The sequence below is a fragment of the Cimex lectularius genome, unplaced genomic scaffold (assembly GCF_000648675.2).
Source record: "Cimex lectularius strain Harlan isolate CLEC.00 unplaced genomic scaffold, Clec_2.1 scaffold287, whole genome shotgun sequence".
Taxonomy (NCBI): Eukaryota; Metazoa; Arthropoda; class Insecta; order Hemiptera; family Cimicidae; genus Cimex; species Cimex lectularius.
Window position 1 is genome coordinate 420,147 of NW_019392990.1, and position 21,238 is coordinate 441,384.

The 21,238-nt window shown below is 33.4% G+C and overlaps 1 protein-coding gene across 1 annotated transcript in view; it reads left to right on the forward strand.

The window, feature by feature from the left end:
* Nucleotides 1-21,238, forward strand: part of LOC106670304 — a 281,929-nt gene that overhangs the window by 159,930 nt on the left and 100,761 nt on the right. Inside the window, exons 12-13 of the mRNA XM_024229610.1 lie at nt 12,946-13,139; nt 16,065-16,315. Of these exons, the coding sequence (XP_024085378.1) occupies nt 12,946-13,139; nt 16,065-16,315 (445 nt within the window). The remainder of the gene's footprint in view (nt 1-12,945; nt 13,140-16,064; nt 16,316-21,238) is intronic.

Sequence of the window (21,238 nt, forward strand, 5' to 3'; positions counted from 1 at the left end):
CAGAAGCATCAAGTCATTGACTGTTATTGCTGCAATTTGGTTCCCTGTGTCTTTTTCGTACGCTAGGTTAAACCTCCATTGAGCTGTNCACCTTGGATTTGGGCTGGAGAGTGGGACCAGGATAAGGTGTGGGGTGGGAAGAGGGGTAGGTGTTGGGTTTAGGATTAGGAGGTGTCAGGTCCAGCTCCTGTCCCTCCATACCCCTCTTTCCGTTTGTTAGTTAACAGGGTACACCCGCATAAGCTTCGTGAAGGTGGAAAGTCGGAGTTGGGTATTAGAGGCTATTGGAGGCGCATAGTACCCGTTCGTACCCCTTTCGAGTGCATAAAGAGCATTTTGAATGAAAGAGTTGACTAATTTTCCTTTTTATTAACTTCTGGCATCTTACAATTTTACACAAAAGAAAACCAAAACAAACAACAAGCCTTCAAGAACTGTTATAGCTTTATTTTTGGTTCTACCAATCGCCACGCGCAGCATTGCGGAAAAATGAACGTTTAACATGCTAAGAAAAGAAGAAAGTGTTCACGATCTTACTGGATATTTCTCTATTCGAGTTAACACGAGTTAACATCTTACAAGCATCGTGAATACCCCTTATGATATTATATTGGAAAATTTAGCAAAATTTATCTATAGATATGAGGGGTATTCACGATCTTGTATTAACCGTGTTAAGTCTGTTAGGTCCTGTTAGATCGACAAAAATTATGACGTAGACTTGTAAGAATCGGCTAGTTCACATTGCTCGATCCAACAAGCCAGGACCAATCTTAGATGTTAGGTGGTAAATGTAGTCACATTGTTATCCGTTAGGGCGTAGGTAACCAACATGGCAGCCATGCAAATAACAGCTTTTTTACACATATTTTTATTCTTAAATGCTCATTAATTAAATCAGAATTTCTTTTGTTAATTTAGAAACATTAACGTTTAACATGAAAAGAAAAGAAGGGGACGTTCGCGATCATATTGGACACTATAATAAAATCGATGTAAGAGAGTTAAGTTTTGTCTGTAGAATTAAATTATTATCGTTCACATCGAATATTTTTACAATATAATATTATTTTGAGACAATTAAGTATATGATTATTAATAATCATTAAATCGCGCCATTACGAGGATTTATTAGAATATGTACATCGAAATAATATTGTCTATCCGTTGACAAAATATTTTTTATAATAATTGCGCAACGTAAAAGTTATTAACACTCAAATATAGGGTTTTGTACAGTAAAATCTACACTCTAGACGTGAAAAAAATAAGGAATTCGTACTTAAATAAAATGTGCCTCTTTTCTGAGATCAAACCGTAAGCTCAAGGGATATTTCAATTTTAGCGACACGTCAACAAAGGGAAGAGAAGCATGGCAAAGGGAATTCATTTCGCCTAATTACAGAGTTGAAGACATGGGTATTAATTCAACTGGCAATTCGAACGAAATTAACGATCAAAGGTTCAGCTGCACTGCTACTTCTAGAGTTCAGGCCTTGACACTTGAGACAGTGACGGGATTTTTCAATATTTAAGTTGAAAACTGAAGCCAACAACAAAACCGTTCAACCATTGGTTGGTAATTGTAAATAAACAAAAAATTTTTAATGCAAATTAAGCACGAATGATTTAATACATTGTAAAACGTACATGCAGCCTGACATTTGTATTTGTTTTTCTTCTGGGAAAATGTTGCCCTTTAAGTTTTGTTAGACGATCAATGCAGGTTGGTTTTCACGGTTGGTCCATATTTCGATATTTCAGCCTAGCGCCGCTGTTAATATTTTCAGGAAAGGTCGAACTCAAAAGACCCCAGTGATTTTAAAGTAATCCCCTCGTTTGAATTTAACACGAGTCGCTTAGTTCAATATTCATGAAACAGAATAACCAACGAAACCAAAAAGGAAGTAGAAAAAAAATCTGACCGCCGAGAATCTTCTTTTTTCCACCACGAGCAAACTTTGACTTGTGTATATTATATAAAAAGTTTTCCCTTCGATGAGAGTTTTCGAATGTTCGTCCCGCGGGCACCGACGGCGTTCTTTTGTAAGTACGAAACTTGTCCTCTTCATTATGATGGATGACCGCATCAATTCACGCTCGGGTCACGAAGTTGTCGCTCGCTTCACTAACCGCGCCACTCATTTGCCCCTAAAGCCCTCGACTCCTTGTAAATTGGGTCAGTTTTTTAAGTAAAAAAGCCCCTTTGGTACACTTTAAATCCTTCTTTCCTTACAAGTTTCTCGGAAATTCCAACGTTTAACTCGCAAAAATGTACAATATAATTTTTTTTAATGGCAAAATCTTTTATTTTTACCATAAAATATATTCACATACTACAAACATATACCAATTTTCCAAAAATAATTGGTTTAATACGTGAATAACAAGCGTCTAAATAAATTTCAACAGCAGTGTCCTTAATTACTTCTTACAGATGCTTCCTGGTAAATTGGGCTAACAATGCCTTCCTAATGATCTAAATCCATTTGTGGAAATACATAAACAAGTCTTTTCAGATGCTTAGCAAACACCCACATCATCATTTTCTACTTAATCATCGACGTCGTTGCCATCAAGTTCTTATTCGTTAGTGTAATTCTGAAATTCAAATTTTGTATCAAAGTTTACGGTAAGATTTCACATTAAACTAAATCTATGATATTTTAATAAAAGGGGTAAAAAAAATATTATTTAGATTTTTTTATGTACAAAATATGAAGGGCGCGCGAGCGTGTATATAATTTTTGCTTCGTGAAGCCTGTGACCTGAAGAAAGGTTCGCATACTTTTATGTATATTGTATTTATATATTTTGCGATATATTTCTAAACAACCACAAATTTGTAACATAATGAAAGATTATATTATAATAGACGTGGAGTTATATTTTTTCCGAGTTTTACCAACCGGTTGAGGCGCGAATTGCGAGTTAGCGAATGAAACCTTCCAACAAGTTCAACTTGATATCGTGTAGCAATTTTGTTAAAAATTGGTCTCAATATGTACAAATACTTTCTAAAACTAATGAAATATCAAAAGTTTAAGAAAACTTTGAAAAAGTGTGTATTTTTACCGGTTTTCCGAGCTTCACCTCGGTTGAGGCGCGAGTTGCGAGATTCCGACTAGTTCTATTTGAACTCGTGTAGCAATCTTGTAAAATATTGGTCACAATATGTAGAAATATTTTCTAAAACTAACTTCTTCTTTTATTTTTACGCTTTCTATTTTATTGAGAAATATTCCAAAAGTTATTTTTCATGTAGAATCTGCTGGTGATATTATAACTTTAATAAGCTTGCACATTAAACGTCTTCGTGATCAATTCCCCCCCATTAATTTCCTATTTTATTTACTCAATTATTTTTAGGCCCGTACATACTAAGGTCTAAAATATTTTTCAGTCCAGAAGACTCGCATTTTTTAAATTCATGACGAAAATACAAATAAGTGTTTTCAAGAAATCAGACGTTGTGAAAGTGACTATATGACATGACACGATATCAGGGATATTAGCAGGGCGAGGCAAAATGTCGTTTGTTTCAACAGATTTTTAGTTGAAAGATTGAAGTATCGAGACCAACTTGTCAGAGATATTATTTTTTATGATATATTTGATTAACATTGGTCATTGGTGTCATTGAAACCAACATTAATGATGCGACAATTGGAAGGCCGATGTCAGTAATTATTTTGAGTACAAACCCTTTTTAAATCATACTATAATTAAAAATTAATGTGAGGTGTTTAGTGACCGTTAGCCAACGATTATTTGGAGAACGTGAGATGCGGTCTGGTGTGACAAGGTTTTCGAAAAACCTTTTCTTTATCGTGCCAATGTTTCAATCTTTATTGAGATTATCTTCAGGGTTTAAAGTGTTTGTTTTCCGTGTAGATGTGTCATTCTTGTTATTACGACACACAAGTGAGTTGGGACCTCGAAGTTTGGAAACACATCAATTTAGAAATATGTACTGTCAAAATTTTTAATATGCTAACGTATAAAAAGACAGCACTAAATCAATCAATAATTAACACAAAAACTATAAGAAAATGCATTTCGTGCCAATCGTCTACAATAAACATGTAATTATAAATTGTAAGTTACTCGTCAAACTGATCGTAACATAAGCACTTTGTGCCCTGAAGATGATCTCAATAAAGATCGAAACGTTGGCATGATAAAGAAAATGTTTTTCTAAAACCTACGTCACACCAGCCCGCATCTTACCATCTCCAAACAATCATTAAAAACTAAATATTCAAAGGAAAAGAATTTTTACCCAAAACAAAATTGTAAAAAGGCATTTAATGAGAGAACACTAGTTGAATGAAGTTTTAATCATTAAAACATAAAAAAAATCCTAGCTAATAATTAACAGATTCCCTCGAAATTAAAATGAGGAAGATTAATTGCGACGCAGGGAGAACAATTGCCTCGTCGATAACTTTGAAGTCGACCTCTTTCGGAAAACTGTTACGGAAGTTGGTAAAGGGGGTCGGGGGATGGCAGACGGCTTGATAGGTTTAAATGCTTAATCCCAGTTGATCCTTGGTGAAGGCAAAGCACTTAGCCGTGAGATATTAGACTTGGAAGCAATCTACCGTTCTGCAGGAGCCCCCGTTGCCCAAAGAAATGCTCTGCTCTTGAATATCTCATCGTCCCGCCACTCACGGCCCCGTCCTAAATTGTATTCCGAGGATATACCTTCATATCTTCCCTACTTCGGATTTTATTTGTGGTTGTGATAAAATTATCAGGTTTATTATTCCTTTTTTTAAACGAAAGTCTAAGTGGTTTTCCCTGATTTATATGTTTAATCTTGCCTGGTATAGTATTAAGCTAATGTTGGTGTTTTTCCAAAAAGCCTTGGATGCTCCATGTGCTCATTCTTATTCACATTTATATTTATCCAGGTTCTGTCATTATGGTTGTTTTTAAATGCAAAATAGACAGATTTGAAGCCAATACTACTGCTACTGCAAAACCAATCACTCTGAATTCACCGATAATATCACCACAACTTTAAGGCTTTTTGAGATGGTATTTATGTTACTGTGACTGTAAGATTTTAACAAGATTGAATAACTAGGTTTATATTCAAAAAGTATTTTTGTTGCTTCTTTTATCTAAATGCAGTGCTCGAACAAACGTATTTTTTTATATATTTATTTTTCAATATCAATCTGCTTCACAATCTAATATATTTTATGTGGGTTACATTTTTCTTTTTCTCACCCTTTTACCGTTTTGTGCATTTTCTCTCCCTTCAGGTATTAAACCGATGTTTAAAATAATTGTAGATTTAAATTTTAGACATAAGGATCTCTCTCTTTTTCTCTAACTCATTCTTTATTTCTTTTTCTCTCCCTTTCTCTTTCCTATGCATCGTCTTTCTTTCTATCTATCTCTAGTTTTCGATCTCTCAATTTCTCTCTCCTTCTCTTTCTTGCTCTCTTTCTCTAGCTCTCTCTCAATCTCTATCACTATCTCTCTATCAATCTACTTCTTTCCCACTTACTCGCTCTCTCTCTCTCTCTCTCTCTCTCACCGTCTTTCTCTCTCTCTCTCTCTCTTTCTCTCTCTATTTCTGTCTTCTTCTTCTCCCTCTATGTATCTATATGTCTATCTCTAATGAACTTCTTTCTCACTCACTTCATACTTCTCTCTCTCTCTCTTTCTTTGGACTTTTTCTCATCCTTTTTGTGTTTTCTGCACTCTCTCTCCCTTCATGCCTCCGGCCTTCTCTCACACACATTAAACCAACAATAACTTTATTTTATTTTCGAGATAGCTATCGTATCAGGGATTGAATAGTGTACATATAGTGCATAAATACAATAGTTCGAAAAAAATCTAATATTCCTGCTTCCCTATCCACTCTCTCACCCCCACTCACTCTTTATCTTATATTCTCGCATTTTCTCTGTCTATCTTTTAATTTCTGCGTACTTAATATTCTATCTTTTCTTTCATCTTTCCTGGCTGGCTTATCAGTCAGATAATGAAATGGTTTATTAGAATCCTAGATTCATCTAACACAAATAAATCATTTAAAATATTAGAGTTATATTAAAAAAGATATAATATCAAAAACAGAAGAGAATAATAATAGTTAGTCGTTTATTTCTTTCTATATCCGAGGTATTGTACAGACAAGTAAAATCGGTAATCATAATAATTCATAGATTGGTTGTCAGGTGTTTTCATTCAAGCGAAATTAACAAGTTATTGTTAAAATTTTAATCTAAGTTGAGATTTTTGAATTTGAAAGCAGGGATTTATAAATACGTATTGTATTAGTCCAACGCCATTTTAAAATGTGTTTTTCTGGCTGAAATAATAAATTTCACTTCGCTTCTTCTCTCTGGTACTTCCTCGCCATAATGTATGAGATGACAGCAGAGATCAGTTCGAAGAAAATGATGGTGGAGTATACGATCCCAAGGCTGATGTAAATAATATTTAACGTTCGAATGATCTTGACGTAGCAACCAACTTTGTACGAGTTTTCGCGGGGGCATCGTCCGCTCTCTTGACCGCAGCAAGAAGGCGGCAGATCATGAATTGTCCAGTTAGACGATCCGAACGCTCCGCAGCAGGAAAGAAATCGCTGAAGCCGGTCGATATCTTCGTGGAAACTGTCATTTTTGCTGTACTTTAACCGCATGACTTCCTTGGTAACGATGTCTTTCTGATGTGCTCGAATGAACACAAACGTTCCGAATAAGACTTTAAACAGGAATGAGAAGATATGAGACCCCGCGTAAATTCGCATTATGAAACTTGATCTCCATGCTACTCCGAACAATCCAAAACATTCCACGATCATCATTAATAACCCGATAATGATCACAACATCACATACGATCATCAGAAGCCCTTGGGAAAAATAGCTAATGAGTTTACTCCTTGAATAATACATCATGCAAACTATTGTTGATAATAGGGCTAACAATGAACACATCATGTTTGGGAAAAACAGGATGAATTTTGATTTGCTCATATTTCACACGTTATTAATAAACATTTTAAAATCACATCAACCGGACATGGCATTTGCAATCATAGACCTATTATAAAAACAAAAAATACATTTCTTAACCAAAACATATGTTTTCATTGTTTTTTGTTAACTTTAATTTTACTTTATTTCAATATTTTCATATGGGAATAAATATTAGAAATGGTTCACATGTTATTAAAGTAACATTTTTTATAATTAAAAACAATTTATGTTTGTGCAGCATATATTTAGATGCGTAAATCAATGTTTATGTCTTCAGCCGTACCGTAGATAAGTTAAACCATCTAATTTCCTCCAGACAGTTCGAACTTTTATTCCCTGATTCTGATCTTCAAGCCAACTCATAAACTTCTTACGATCGGTGGACAATAAAATTTCGATCTGCTGGAAACTTCTTGTTCCCAAAGTCCTGAAAACCAAGGAACGATGGATCAACAAACTGAGAGACTATGATGTCACGATTTCCGTTATTGGCCGGATTAGGACGATGTTTGTTGTAAAAAAAATTTCCGGCCAGAAACTAGGTTTACACAAAAACCCTAAATAAATCCGTTTTCCATAACATAATTTTTCAATTCAAAGTAATTGGGAGGGAAAACAATAATATCTTTAAAACAAGAGAAATAGCATTTCGGTCAAAACCGTTCGTATCTGCTGAATTCAGAAATATACCAATAAAGCACAAATGAAAATAAACAAAAATACTCGAGAAAAATAGGACGAACGAATGAAGAGTTTTCTAAACGCTTTTCTAATTTATTTTATAAAAAATAATATTACTAAACTGATTAGTGTTGACGTATTAGTTTTATTCGAACTATTGTGGTACTAGTTACAGCTACGTTACTATATCTTTGCTTTAGGTCTGAGAGAAAAGTCGAAGGCACGAAGGAAGAGTTAAAGAGTGAGTGCAGAAAACAGAAAAAAATGTAGAGAAAGAGAGCGAAGTGTGAAGTGAATGGGAAAGAAGTTAATAGATCTGTATAGATAGAGAGGTGCATAGAGAGAGAAGAAGAAGACAGAAATAGAGAGAGAAAGAGAGAGCGAGATAGAGAGAGATAAAGGGAGAGAAAGAGAGGGAGGGAGAGAATGAGTGAGAGAGAAGTAGTTTGATAGAGAGATAGTGATGGAGATCGAGATAGCGATAGAGAAAGAGATCTACAGAGAGAGTGAAAGAGATTGAGAGAGGGCAAAATAGAGATAAATAGAAAGACGAGACATAGGAAATAGAAAGAGAGAGAAAAAGAGAATGAGTCAGAGGAAAAGAGAGATAAATGAGGACTAATCTTTAAATTTTCGTTTATTTTAAACACCGGGTTGCCACTTTAATACTTAGTGCAATATAATGTTAATGAAACAATAAGTTAGTTTGTAATAGACATATACATAGAAAGAGATATCGGCGGAGACTGAGATATTGAAAATGACCAACCTAGGTATTAATCCTAACCTATAAGCTCTTCTATTTTGAACGATTTTTGGCTAATTGAAAACCAGAACGCTCTATTCAATCAATAACTAAAATTAATAAGATTTATTATAGCATAACACATATTTCAATTAATTAAGGTTTTTAGTTGAGATAAAACGTCAGTGTCACGAGCGGGATTCGAACCCACGACGTTAGTATAAATACACCCCTATCTACCACTTGAGCTATCGTGACCTCGATCCACTCAGACACCAACTTCCCATCTCAACCCCACCATTCGAAATTTCCTTCAAAATTAATTGTAAGATATTAATTGGCCAAGTGGACCACTAAAACTAGTGAATGGAAATAACACATATTGCTAAAGTTGCAATGCAACGCAAAAACTGTAATCATGTTTTTTTCAGTACTATTTTTAATTAATTAGAGGGAGGTGAAAAAAAGGCAATTAAAAAGTTTTTTATGGCAAATAAGTGGATATTTTTCTGTCGTGAAAATGGGACGAGCCGTCCCATTTGTACAAAATGATCTGTCATGTTTTCTGTTTTCGACCAACTGGCTATTTTTGAATTTAATTGGCAGGTCTGACAGTACAATGACAATTATAAAACTTTTCGGTCCCCCTTTTAAAGAGAGTTAAAAGCTGAGGCAGTAGATAAAATGTTGGGATCCCGGTTAAAAGTTAGGGCAGCGTTACAATTTGAGCGCGGCCACCCGTCCTCTTTCCCTCGAACACTCACAGAACGTTCAACTAACTAGAACACTGAATTATGACCCGTTGGGACCAATAGACGGGACTTATTGATCCAGGGGGATTTGGGACCACTGGAAAATTCAGCCTTTTTCGTCCTCGAGGGAATATTTTATACTGGAATAAAGCCGCTTACGCTCCTCCCAATGGGCGCCTTGGCGACAAATCTTTGCAGCTATTAACTTACGCATTATGAAAAATATGTTTACATTGGACTCTGCTTATTAATGACAATAACCAGATTCACATCTATTCTATTCCTTCAAAAACGATGGTGAGAAAATTTCCTAGGAGGTTTCGAATATATTAGATAATCATCATTTCATTATACTTTTAACTTTATCATTGGAAACATTACTTATACAAACTACCCTGAAATATCCCATCAAGAAGACTAATATTCTTAAAAACCCTCCTTAGCTTTGGAAAACAATAGGTAAATAAGCATAGTTATTATCAATTTTCACTGCCATATCAAAAAATTATATTGCCTATTATTCATTAATTTTTGTATAAATGTAAAATAATAAAAATGTTATACGGAAAATAGTGAATAAATATATAATTGTATTATAAACCTACATATTTTTTTGTATGTTTTGCAAAAGATTTCTTGATATTGAACAGTTTTTGCTGTCTATCTACATAGCTTCAAAGCATTTAAACTTGGATTGCGATACACCCAAAAATGTGAAAAATTGTAAATAGAAAAAATAAAAGGAAATAGTATTGTTTTAGAAGAGTGTTTATGCAGTGTAAAAACATAAAAATTTAAAAATAAAACAATTCCTAGAAAAACTAAACAGTAATCAATTTTTCTAGATTTTTTGGATGTATAATTAATTTGTTTACAATTACAATTTACATTACAACTTAATACATAATAATCGTTCAGTGTCCTAAAAATTGCTTTAATTTCTTTTACTTAATTTTTTAACGATTTTATGATTTAATTACTAACAATAATTTAAGTTGAAACTTACATTTATACTTTAACTTTTTTTAATATGTACATATTATCAATATAATATCAGCATTACAGCCGTAAATTTCTCCGTCAAGTTTTTTCTTGCACGATTCCACCAACTTACTCCACAAAACTTTAATCCAGAAATGGAAAAATCGGTAAATTCTTCCTAATAAATAAAATATAATTGTAGTAACAATATGTCTTTCCGTATAACAGATGAAATTCAGACTTAGAATTAAATAGTTGATGTATTAAATTTATCTGTAGGAAGAAAAAGTTCAAGGCAGTGGTAAATTAATGTTGATCAATTTTCACGTTTAACAAAAACTGTCTGTATTGCCCATATGTGAGAGATTAATAAGAGCTAAGATAGAGAATTTACTATATAGTTATGCTTTTCATTTAAAAAAAATTAACATTATGTTAAAGAAATTGTTAAAAAGAAGTATTCTTCAGTTTATTTTATACTAATTTGAAATATACTTACCTTATATTAACAGGGAAAAACCTATCCAAATTTAGGGAACTTGAATAAGTTTTTATAAAATGTGGTCATTTACATTTTGTACTTAGCAGCAATTAAAGCAAATTCCAATGAAAAATGATTTTATGTACTTTCATTAAAATTAAGTAGAACTAATAGTATTTGTTTTTGAAAGATATTAATATTTTTCTCACTCCAATGCACGGCCATATCATTAAACGGCTCTCCATTTCAAAACGTGACAGTATTTTTCTTCTTAACATAAATCGTGATAATATTATGGAAAACCATCCGGACCGTCCAAATTGAATTTCTTTTCATAACAGAATGTGACCTGGAGTCATTTTGCCTCTTCGTGGAAAATAAATCTTTATGCAGAGGGTACCTTCCATGTTCAGTCAGGGGATTTCAACAAGATTTTAAGCATAATTAATTACAAAGAAGATTATTTTTTAATGAATTATTCTTGGAGGTTGATTAATGCATTGTTAATGAACGACAGATTTCTATAAATAAGTTATTTAATTATTTTGTTTAGGGGAGCAAATCACCACAAATAGGGTCCGACTCATCATGTACATTCACATGAAATAAAACAGAAATAATATGCTTTACTTGCATATGAGAATATGGGATTAAAAATATCATTTAGTTTCCGAACATAACCTATTGCACGATTTGAAATTAAAAAAAAATAGTGCAAGTATAAAAGTAAACAAAATAAATTAATTGCTAACTATACTTTATCAAGAAACAAGTATCCATATTTAAGAAAAACAATTTTTGTAAAAACTAAATAATGACTTAACTTGGCAATTTATAAATTTTCAATGCGTTCGATCAGCGTATTTTAAAATAGCAATAATCAAGTAAAAGTAGGAATGTAAAATTTTACGTAAACAAGGAAAAAATACTCGAAGTCTTCGACTATTTGGGAAAGTTACTGCATCAAAAAAAAAAAAAAAAAAAAAAAAAAAAAGATAACAGAAAACGCTCGACTAAAGTAAAGCGATGCCTAACCTTTGCCAAAGTAATGTAAAACCAACCTAAAAATTAATACCTTTCATAGAAAATATGGAAAAAAATGATCAATAACCAGGGCCTATAATTATATTCATTACATATTTCAACCATTTATTTGCTTAGACTGAAAATGCCCTAAAACAAGGAAATATCTAGTAAAGAAGTAAGAACATATCCAAGAGTTTATAGATATTGAAAAACCAAATCTAACGGTAACGATTAGAGTTTTCTCTGTGCGATCTTGGGAGATGAACTCAATTGGTCATTACCGATCATTTCTCCTATGCCTACCCTCGCCAGTGAGACACATTTTCCAGCAGACCATACAATGAAGACAGCAAAATGCCGCGACACTTCTGACAGACCAGACCGACGAGGATAGACAGACCAAAAATGACCTCGGTACCGACCACGTTACATGTAATATGCTATTGATCACTTCTGATGTTATTACATATTATTGTCATGTTCACCATTTATTGAGTTTGACTCAAATCACTGAAGATAGCGAAATTTATTAGTAATTTATTGACAACTCAAATTTATTTATGTGCATGAACATAAATTAAAAAATCTAATTTCACTCATTCGTCCAAATATTTTTAGTGTGAAAACATATTAATATATAAAGATTTCAAAAATCTAAAGTTTTCTTTCATAATAAATTAGTTCAATTATTAAGACTATTATGAACATATAGGAAAAGTAATGTTTCCAAAGTAATAAAAATATAAACGGTCTAGAAATAATGGTCGAAGTGATGTTGAACACCTTTCTTCGTCCCATCGAAGCGTCCTTTAGTATTTTATTATTATTTTTTTAGACCCTCCAATTCTATCCTTAATTCCAACCGGGATTCCTTGGAACTAGATTAATACGTGATGTGAATTCAAGCAGCTCTTTTCGAAAGATCCTTTAATAAAAAAAATATATATATAATCAAAAATAGCGGTTTACAAATGCCAACCTTTGCTAAGCCGGAAAGGCCAGTTGATTAAAAAATAAACCAACACAATTTATACTTATAATTATATTTATTCGAGGTAAAAGCCAAATGAAACCACGGTTGCAATTTGATATGCGGGCGTATGGTAAGGCCTTAAGCAGCCTATTTGATTTGCACCACCCAGTTTAAATGGATTTTCACCCCCGAGAAGTGTACGTCTTTCAATTAATATCTTATCCCGTTTTTCACAAATCAGATTTGATCTTACTCTATTTTTAGTCTTAATTTTTTTTCCTTTCTTATGTGTTGCAGAAAAAATCGCGCCGTGTGCTGACCACGAGCGTGGCTTCCATGTGCTCTTACAAATGTGTTCGAACCCCGAGGTACTCGGTTTCATCCTCAGAGGCCTTCTGGCTCATATATCAAGGATTCTGAAACTCCTCCAGCAAAGAAACGACTCGTCCCTTCACAGAAATATGGCCGCACTTTTACATAAATTGCTCAAGGTATGTTTAAAAAAAATGATTATTTTTTTCCACAGAACAGTCCATTTACGCATCTCCCAATTTAGTCGTCAGTACTGAGTTTTCTGTTGGCAATGAATAAAAAAATTATATGTACACACAATGTACACAACAAAGACCGTCGCTCAGCCGGGCGAGGATTATAGTATTTGTGCAAACTTGCATTCCGCCTGCCAGAAAGTGAATACACGAATCGCGTATTGTGTATGAAAAGGGAGCTACTTTCTCTTGGAAAAACAAGAACATTTCTTCAATGTCAACAAAGAAACATCCACTATGTCCACCCAATTCCCGATCGCAATAACAAGGATCTCTCTCCCTATAAAAAAAAGCATTTCAAACAAAAACGAAGCGGGACCAGAAATTTTAATTCTTTTTATTATATTGGTAATACTCCATATTTGTAGTATATTTTCTTATTTTTTAAATACCTTTTTGACAAAAAACAAATGGCACTAAATCTTTTCATACCGAATTTAAAAACACTAATGTACTATAACGCGAATTTATCCAAGGTAGAAAGAAAAGACGGAGAGAATGAAAAAAGAATTCCCCCTGTCACGTTTGATTGCAGAAGTATTTTTATCGTTCAAGCCGCTAAATCTTTTCTTTTTTACTACAAGATGGACGAATATCAGGGGAGTAATGAAAGTAGAGTTTAAAAAGTGAATTTGGTTAAAAAAATATTACCAAGTACAACAATTTTTACAAGAAAACGGAGAAAATTAAATGTAAATAGAATTAAAAAGTGGGCAAGAGCAAAAAGCGATATTAAAATGAGAAAAACTCTAGATAATATCACTCCGATTGAAATAATTTGATTAAAAATAATATTTAAGTGATCTTTCCATATTGTGCAAAGTTTTAGGGCTAGCAAACTTGTTCTTTGTTGTTGTTATGTTTTCCTTCCAGCATTTTATTCCTTCTAATTAATCCATCACATTTAGTGGTATATTGACCAAATTACTTTCAATTATTAATTACACAATTAATTAATCTTTTTATGTAAGGTTTTGATTGAAAAGAAAAAGCTAGTGGCACGAGTGGGATTCGAACTCAGGACCTCCGGCAAGATACGCCGTGCTCTACCACTTGAGCTATCGTGACCTCGATCCACTCGGACATCAACTCCCCATCTCAATCCCACCTTATGAGTTTTCCCTCCTTTTGCCATTTTTCAAATGTGTATTCGGTTTGGATTCTCGACGACAATTGAAATGGCGACGGAGAGCTTTAGTGAAGTGTACTTCATTTTAATTAAATAAAGTCACTAATTTCGTGGTCCGCTTGACCAATTAATACTAAACAATTAATTAATGTTTTTAGTTGAGATGAAAAAAAGTTAATGGCACGAGCGGGATTCGAACCCACGATCTTCGGCTTGATACGCCGCTGCTCTAACCACTTGAGCTATCGCGACTTCGATCCACTCGGACACCAACTCCCCATCACAACCTACAACCTTTCGAATTTTCCTTCCTTTTATTTGCCATTTTTCAAATGTCGTTTAATAGGATTCGATTCCATTAAAAAATACAACCAAAACCTTACTTAAAAGGATTAATTAATCTTCTAATTAATTTTTCTGACACTAAAGCCGACCCCTTCCCCTGCTGTCAGCCTCTCTATAGCTCACGGGTGTGTAGGTCAGGATAAATATGCATATATTAAACATACAAAATCACCACACTACACAAGTTAGTATGGTTAACTCGAATTCCTTGGGACAATTAGGGAAGAAGTCCCCCTATTAACGTTAATAAATTAAATTCACACACCAGACTTAAATCATACAGCCCCAGGGAATTCCGTGCCTCTTGGAGTAATACATTAAATTCACAAACCAGAATTCAATCACACTGCATCATAATACTCGATATTCCCTTTTTTCACTCCAATATTTATAATATGAACATACAAGACCTCATTCTTGTGGTTATAGGTGCATCATTCACTCTATAAATTGTGTATAGTACTGCCAAAATGAAGTCCCTTGTAAGGAAAACAAAAAGGGATGGAAGAAAGCAAGTGATTTCATAAAATAATTGTAAACAGGAATAATACAATAGTAATAAGAATGAAAATTGACCAAAAATAATATGAGTTTGGGTCGTTTTTGTTGTTGTTCTACAGGCCTTTGGCTGAAATCAAGTTGCTTCCATTGAAAAGGTAGTCACTGCCGGTTGGAGGGAGTAACATAATTCATAGTTTACGGCGGGAAAAGAGGTATCCATCTAAATAAACCGATTTTTTAAACTGCAATGCCCAGACGTCGTCCATACGCATTTTCGATCTTAGTACTTAATAAACATCTCTTCTATTTTGGGGGCTTTGGTGGCCGCTACGGTTTAGGCGTTGACACGACGCTTATCACTGTAAGGTAAAGGTCTCGGGTTCGAATCCCCTCGTTATAAAATAAAAAAATCTCTTCCTCTCTTTCACAACTCCGTTCTGAGCAAGTTCTCCTTTTAGGTTCCACCTGCTAGTAGGAATTAACTTAACAAAATCCATTATTTCACAAACCCAATTAAACAGAAAATCAAACGTATTTCCTTGCACCGTCCATTCTCGGTAATAAATTATATTCACACTGCCCCAGAGTATTCGATATTCTTTGGGTTAAAATTAAGGATGAAACCCCCTGAGGTAATATTATTGCTTATTGATTTGTATATTTATGAAAATTTCTTTGGGACCAGTTTTTTGGGTGAGGTAATGAGAGGAAAAATAAAAAATAAACAATTTTGAGAAAACAGACAGTGAGAAAGAGACCAAGTTGTGAGAAAGAACCAAGCGCTGAGCCCCACAGAAGGGTTAATATTACAACTACTGAAAAATGACTGTCAAAGTCATTTGATTTCATTATATCTCTAAAGTATATTACTAAATTGAGCGTCTTTCTTTCAGACTTCTCTTGAAACGTACGGAGGTACTTCGCTGGAAACATCGACGGCGGAAGAAGCGGAAAGAAGAAGAATCGAACTGTCCGCGGCTTGTTCACTTCTCCTCAAAACGTGTCTGACGCTCATCCACGGCGTCCACGATCTACAGTTTACAGCGATGGTGACCATTAACAAGGTGATCGACACTTGTGTCGTCTACAGGCTGGCACATTTGAAAGTGAAGATCTCTGAAGCCCTGCAACATCCGGCAAGCCTGTAAGTTGCTCTCCCTTTGCATAATTCAACTGACGCGATCCGGTTAATATTTCCAAAAATAAAGGATGTGCTTCTCTAAGTACGGGTTAAATAGAGAAGCCGGCTCTACATAAATTCCTTTGTTGTCTTTTGTGTAATTTCTACCCAATTACGTGCCCTTGTACTCCTTCGACAATAGAGTGAACCCGGATTTATTAAGGATGTTTGTTCTTTGTTCAAACACAATTAGGGAGAATTTCTTAGCTGGAAAATCCTCGACGGTGGTATAAAGAAAGAGGTTTATCTAATTGTTCATTTGACAGGTTTATCGTCATCTTATATAAGTCATAGCCAGTTAATAATTTATGCGCGTTGAAATGCACTAATTAATTACTCGAAACAAAGGATATCAAATTTCAATGAATTTTAAATTTAGTATGAACTCTTTTGAACAACAAACTTAAAATACCATTGATACAAAACTGTCAGAACCTGCTTTTGGCATTATAAGTCAATAATAATTTTAAGTTACGCCAGCAATAAAAAATACATAAATCTCAGTAGATAAACTTAAATTAGTTGATTTGTTGACATAAAATTATATTGCTTCATGGTAAAATAAGTATATATTCCTGCAATATACAGCGCGTCCCTTTTTATACGGACCAGCCCGTTTTTTTTATGAAGAAAGCAAGATATAAAAAAAAGTTAAATTGTAAACCCTTTATTTTTTCTAAGGTTTTGTTTATGTAAAGAAAACAGTATTTTTTCGACTAAAGGTACACAAGATGCCTCATTCAACTTTTTTTTTCAAATACAACCTTATGCTTTTTGTTGTATATTCTTAAAATGCCTCGCTTTATTCGAAAAATGATTTTTTTCAATAGAAATCGGTCAAGGATTTTGCGAGACTCATTTTTTGTTTTAAATAATACTATAGGGGATGTTTTCGGAAGCTTTTCATTTATAACAAACTTCCCTAGGACAAAACTCGGCGGACAATGAATAAACATAAAAACGATTATTCGGAAATCGTGAGATGCGGTCTGGTGTGACGTAGGTTTCAGAAAAACATTTTCTTTACCGTGCCAACGTTTCGATCTTTATTGAGACCATCTTCAAGGCCTGGGATTTACAAACATTAGGATGTGAAAAAAAGTGAATTTATACAATGCAAAAAATATATTTTTTATATTCAATCAAAGTATTTTTACTCACTCAAAGTGTTGGTTTTCTGCGTAACTGTGCCATTCTTGCGTGCCGTGTTGAGAGTGCCAGTGAGATATTGCTTTTTATGTTTATATACGTTGAATTTTGAAGGGGTGGGGAAGGAAGTCGGTATAGAAAGACATTTTTGTATAAGGAGTCGGCTTCTTTCAGGTGAAAAGAGTTTAGAACATTTAATTTTAGTGGTGTAATTGGCCAAATTACTTATTTCATTATTCTTTTTCATCTCAACAAAGAATTTACATAAAAAGAATAATAATTTGAAATTATTTCTAGTTTAACATTTCTCGTTGTTTATCGTTTAGATGTAATTAAATTATTTTAATTTTGTAATATTCGTTTATGCTAAGTTTTTTAGTTTCATTTTTCAGCTCCGCTTTTCGCTTGATTGCGAAAAAAGATGTTCACAGTCAAAATGATCGATCTCCTCAATTATTATTTAAAAAAATTGCTTCTAATAAAATTCGTACTTCATATCAATGAAGAAAATAATTTTTCATAAAAACCGACGTACTTTAAGAATATGTAGCAAAAACATAGGTTATATTGTTTGGTGTTTAGTGACCTTAGTTAATGATTATCTGGAGATCGTAAGATGTTCAGACTTTATTGAGATCATCTTCAGGGCCTGTGATTTATAAACATTGTTTAAATTATACAAATAGATGTAAGATGTGAACAAAATACGTTCCTTCAAAGTCCAACGTATATAGACTTAAAACATCAATACCTCTCCGGCACTCTCAACACGACAGACAATAATGACACATATACACAGAAAACAAGCACTTGAGTGAGTACAAATACATTGATTGAGTCTAAAATTTCTATCAATGAATAAATTCGTTTTTTCACATCCTACATGTATATGTTTAATTTAATCAATGTTATTAATCCCAGGCCCTGAAGGTGATCTTAATAATGATCGAAACGTTGGCACGTTAAAGAAATTTTTTTTCTAAAACCTACTTCACATCAGACCGCATATCAAGATCTCTAAATAATCAGTAGGTTATACTTTCAAAGAAAGCTGAATGATGTGTCTTGTAAATCTTGTGTACAAAAAGTGTTTTTTTTTAAATAAAAATAGATGCTTTTAAAAAAATGAAGGGGTTACGACTTAACTTTTTGTAAACCTTACTTCGTTTGCAATAAAATTTTGTGGTTTTTATGAAAAAGAACAGTATGTTAGATAAGGTTGATCAAGTGCATGAATATTTGGCTCTAATTTTGTACCTAACGATCACAAAGGCGGGATACTGAATTTTTCAGTAGTATTGATTTGCAACTAGTTGATATTAGATGAATGAATACTGTCTATCAGACTTGCACGCGTGTAAATATAAACAGACAACTGGGACGCTTTTGAACCGATTCTTATTGTGAAAATAAAAACTCAGACAGATGCAAAAGCAATATCAGCCGGTAGCAATAACGTAAAAGAAATTAAGGAGGCCGTAAGGTTTCCGGATCATGTGATGTGATAAATGTGGGTGGCACTTACGCTACAGCAAAAGATAAAACCTTCGAAATTACCCTGTAGTCCGCAAGTCGATGAACTGTTTATTGTGGTTTGTACAAATGTTCATCTCCGGACAACCTTCCGTTTTCTTCCACTTAGGGATAACAGCGACCATTTCCGTACTTGTTGTTATTTGTTTCGGCTATCAACGACGTAAAGAGTGAAGTAAACATGAGTGTTTTATTTACCCCGTTATTCTACATTACGAATTATCTTCTCAATATCTCATTAATAATTCCATCTTTGTTGAGAGACAAATTAAAAAAAATACTTTTACAACAGAAAACGTTCTAGCTTTAAACATGTATGTTTTTAAAATGGCTTTCATTTGTATTCCAGTAGGTTTCAAAATGAAAATAATTTATGGTTACGCGTTAACAGCATCTCATATTTCGTTACACAGAGGGGATTTTTTTTTAAAATATATTTTTGTAGATATGCAGTATTAGTTTAGTGGTACATTATTTTATCAAAAAATTTATGTCAGGTTTTAGGATGTTGCATAGATTCAGTATAGCCTAATTTAGGCTTCCAATGCTACATGCTATTAAGTACCAGTGACTTATTGGTAATACCATGAGATTGCTCCATGTGGTGTGCGGGGTGATGAATCTGTAAATTGGTCGTTGCGATCATTTTTTGCCCTTGCTTTTTGCTAAATAGTAGCTATATACTTAACTAGCATTCGACGTAATATATAAACGAATTTGTAATAGATGTTAATAGTGATCGGTTAGTCGATTAGTCAATATTGATATATTGATATATTTCATATTAAATACTAGTTAAATCCACTATATTTCGCGGTCTGATTACCAAATAATTTCTTTCAATTAATTAATCTTTATGTACGGTATTGGTTGAAATGGAAAAGCTAGTGTTACGAGCGGGATTCGAACCCACGATCTTCGGCTAAATACGCCGCTGCTCTACCACTTGAGCTATCGTGCCTTCGATCTACTCGAACACCAACTTCCCACTCCAAACTAATTAATTAAATACTAGCTTTATAACCCGGCGTTGCCGGCATGGAGATAATAAATTTATTTATATAAATGAACACAATTGAATATTTGATGTCAATGACTGTATTAATCATCATATTAGAAATTTACATATGCAATATTATTTTTGCTTTGGATTATATTATTTTAAATTGTAATTACTGCTATATTCAGCGTTAAATTCAATGCTGTTGATACAATGCTTTTGGCATGTATACGAACAAAAAATCCTCCATCCATCTTGTAATTGTCCATGATAAAACCATGGATTCTCTGCATTCAATGCACATACTAGCAATGATTGACTTAGTGATTTGTTAGTTTAACCGGAAATTGCAATAGTTTGAATTGGAAAGTCACTTCTGTTGTTATCAGTGGTATATGTTGTATTAGCATACACATCCTTTCTGATTTTTAGTAAGACTAATAATATTATTTTACTAACAATATGTTGTCGTTTTGGTTGCATAAACAACAGCAAAATACAATTGTACAATAGGGAGTCAAAAAGTCAGAATTTTATACCACAGAAAAATCATCACAATTACTACTGAGCAGTAATAAACTCACGAAACTGATATATACACAAAAACTTACAAAACTAAGATAATTTATTACTTGATATTGTTCTAACCCTTGATATCTGGCAGTAATACCTGGAGAAAGGTTTTTACCATGGGTTTACTGCACAATTTTTCCTCTATTCACACCTATCATATTTACTATTGACTAAAAATCAGTTCGATTATTTGCCTGCTACAAAATGATATTTGGCGTGACAGCATCTGATCTAAAATGGACCAACGATTGATTTGTTCTTTTCACAATTTCACAAGGAATGTTATGACACATTTTGTTTAATGGTAAGATCTGTCGTTAAGTTGTTAAGAAGAGAATGAACTGCCTGTTATAAAACCTAATTACTTTTTTACGATAATGATATTTTAATTTATTTGTATTACCTACAATTTTGTCATTGACTGTTGGTTTTTATTGCTCAGTAACCCAACCCCGCTATCCTGTCGAAAGGGATACTTCTTCAAAATTGTTATGTAGTATGGAATTTGCCACGATAGTGATTCTGTTCAAAACCAGCTATTTATGCAAAAATTAATAGGGAAAAGGTATTGATAATTGAATATAATCTGACCTATTTTTCAATACACCCAATTGTTGTTGAACGTTGAATCC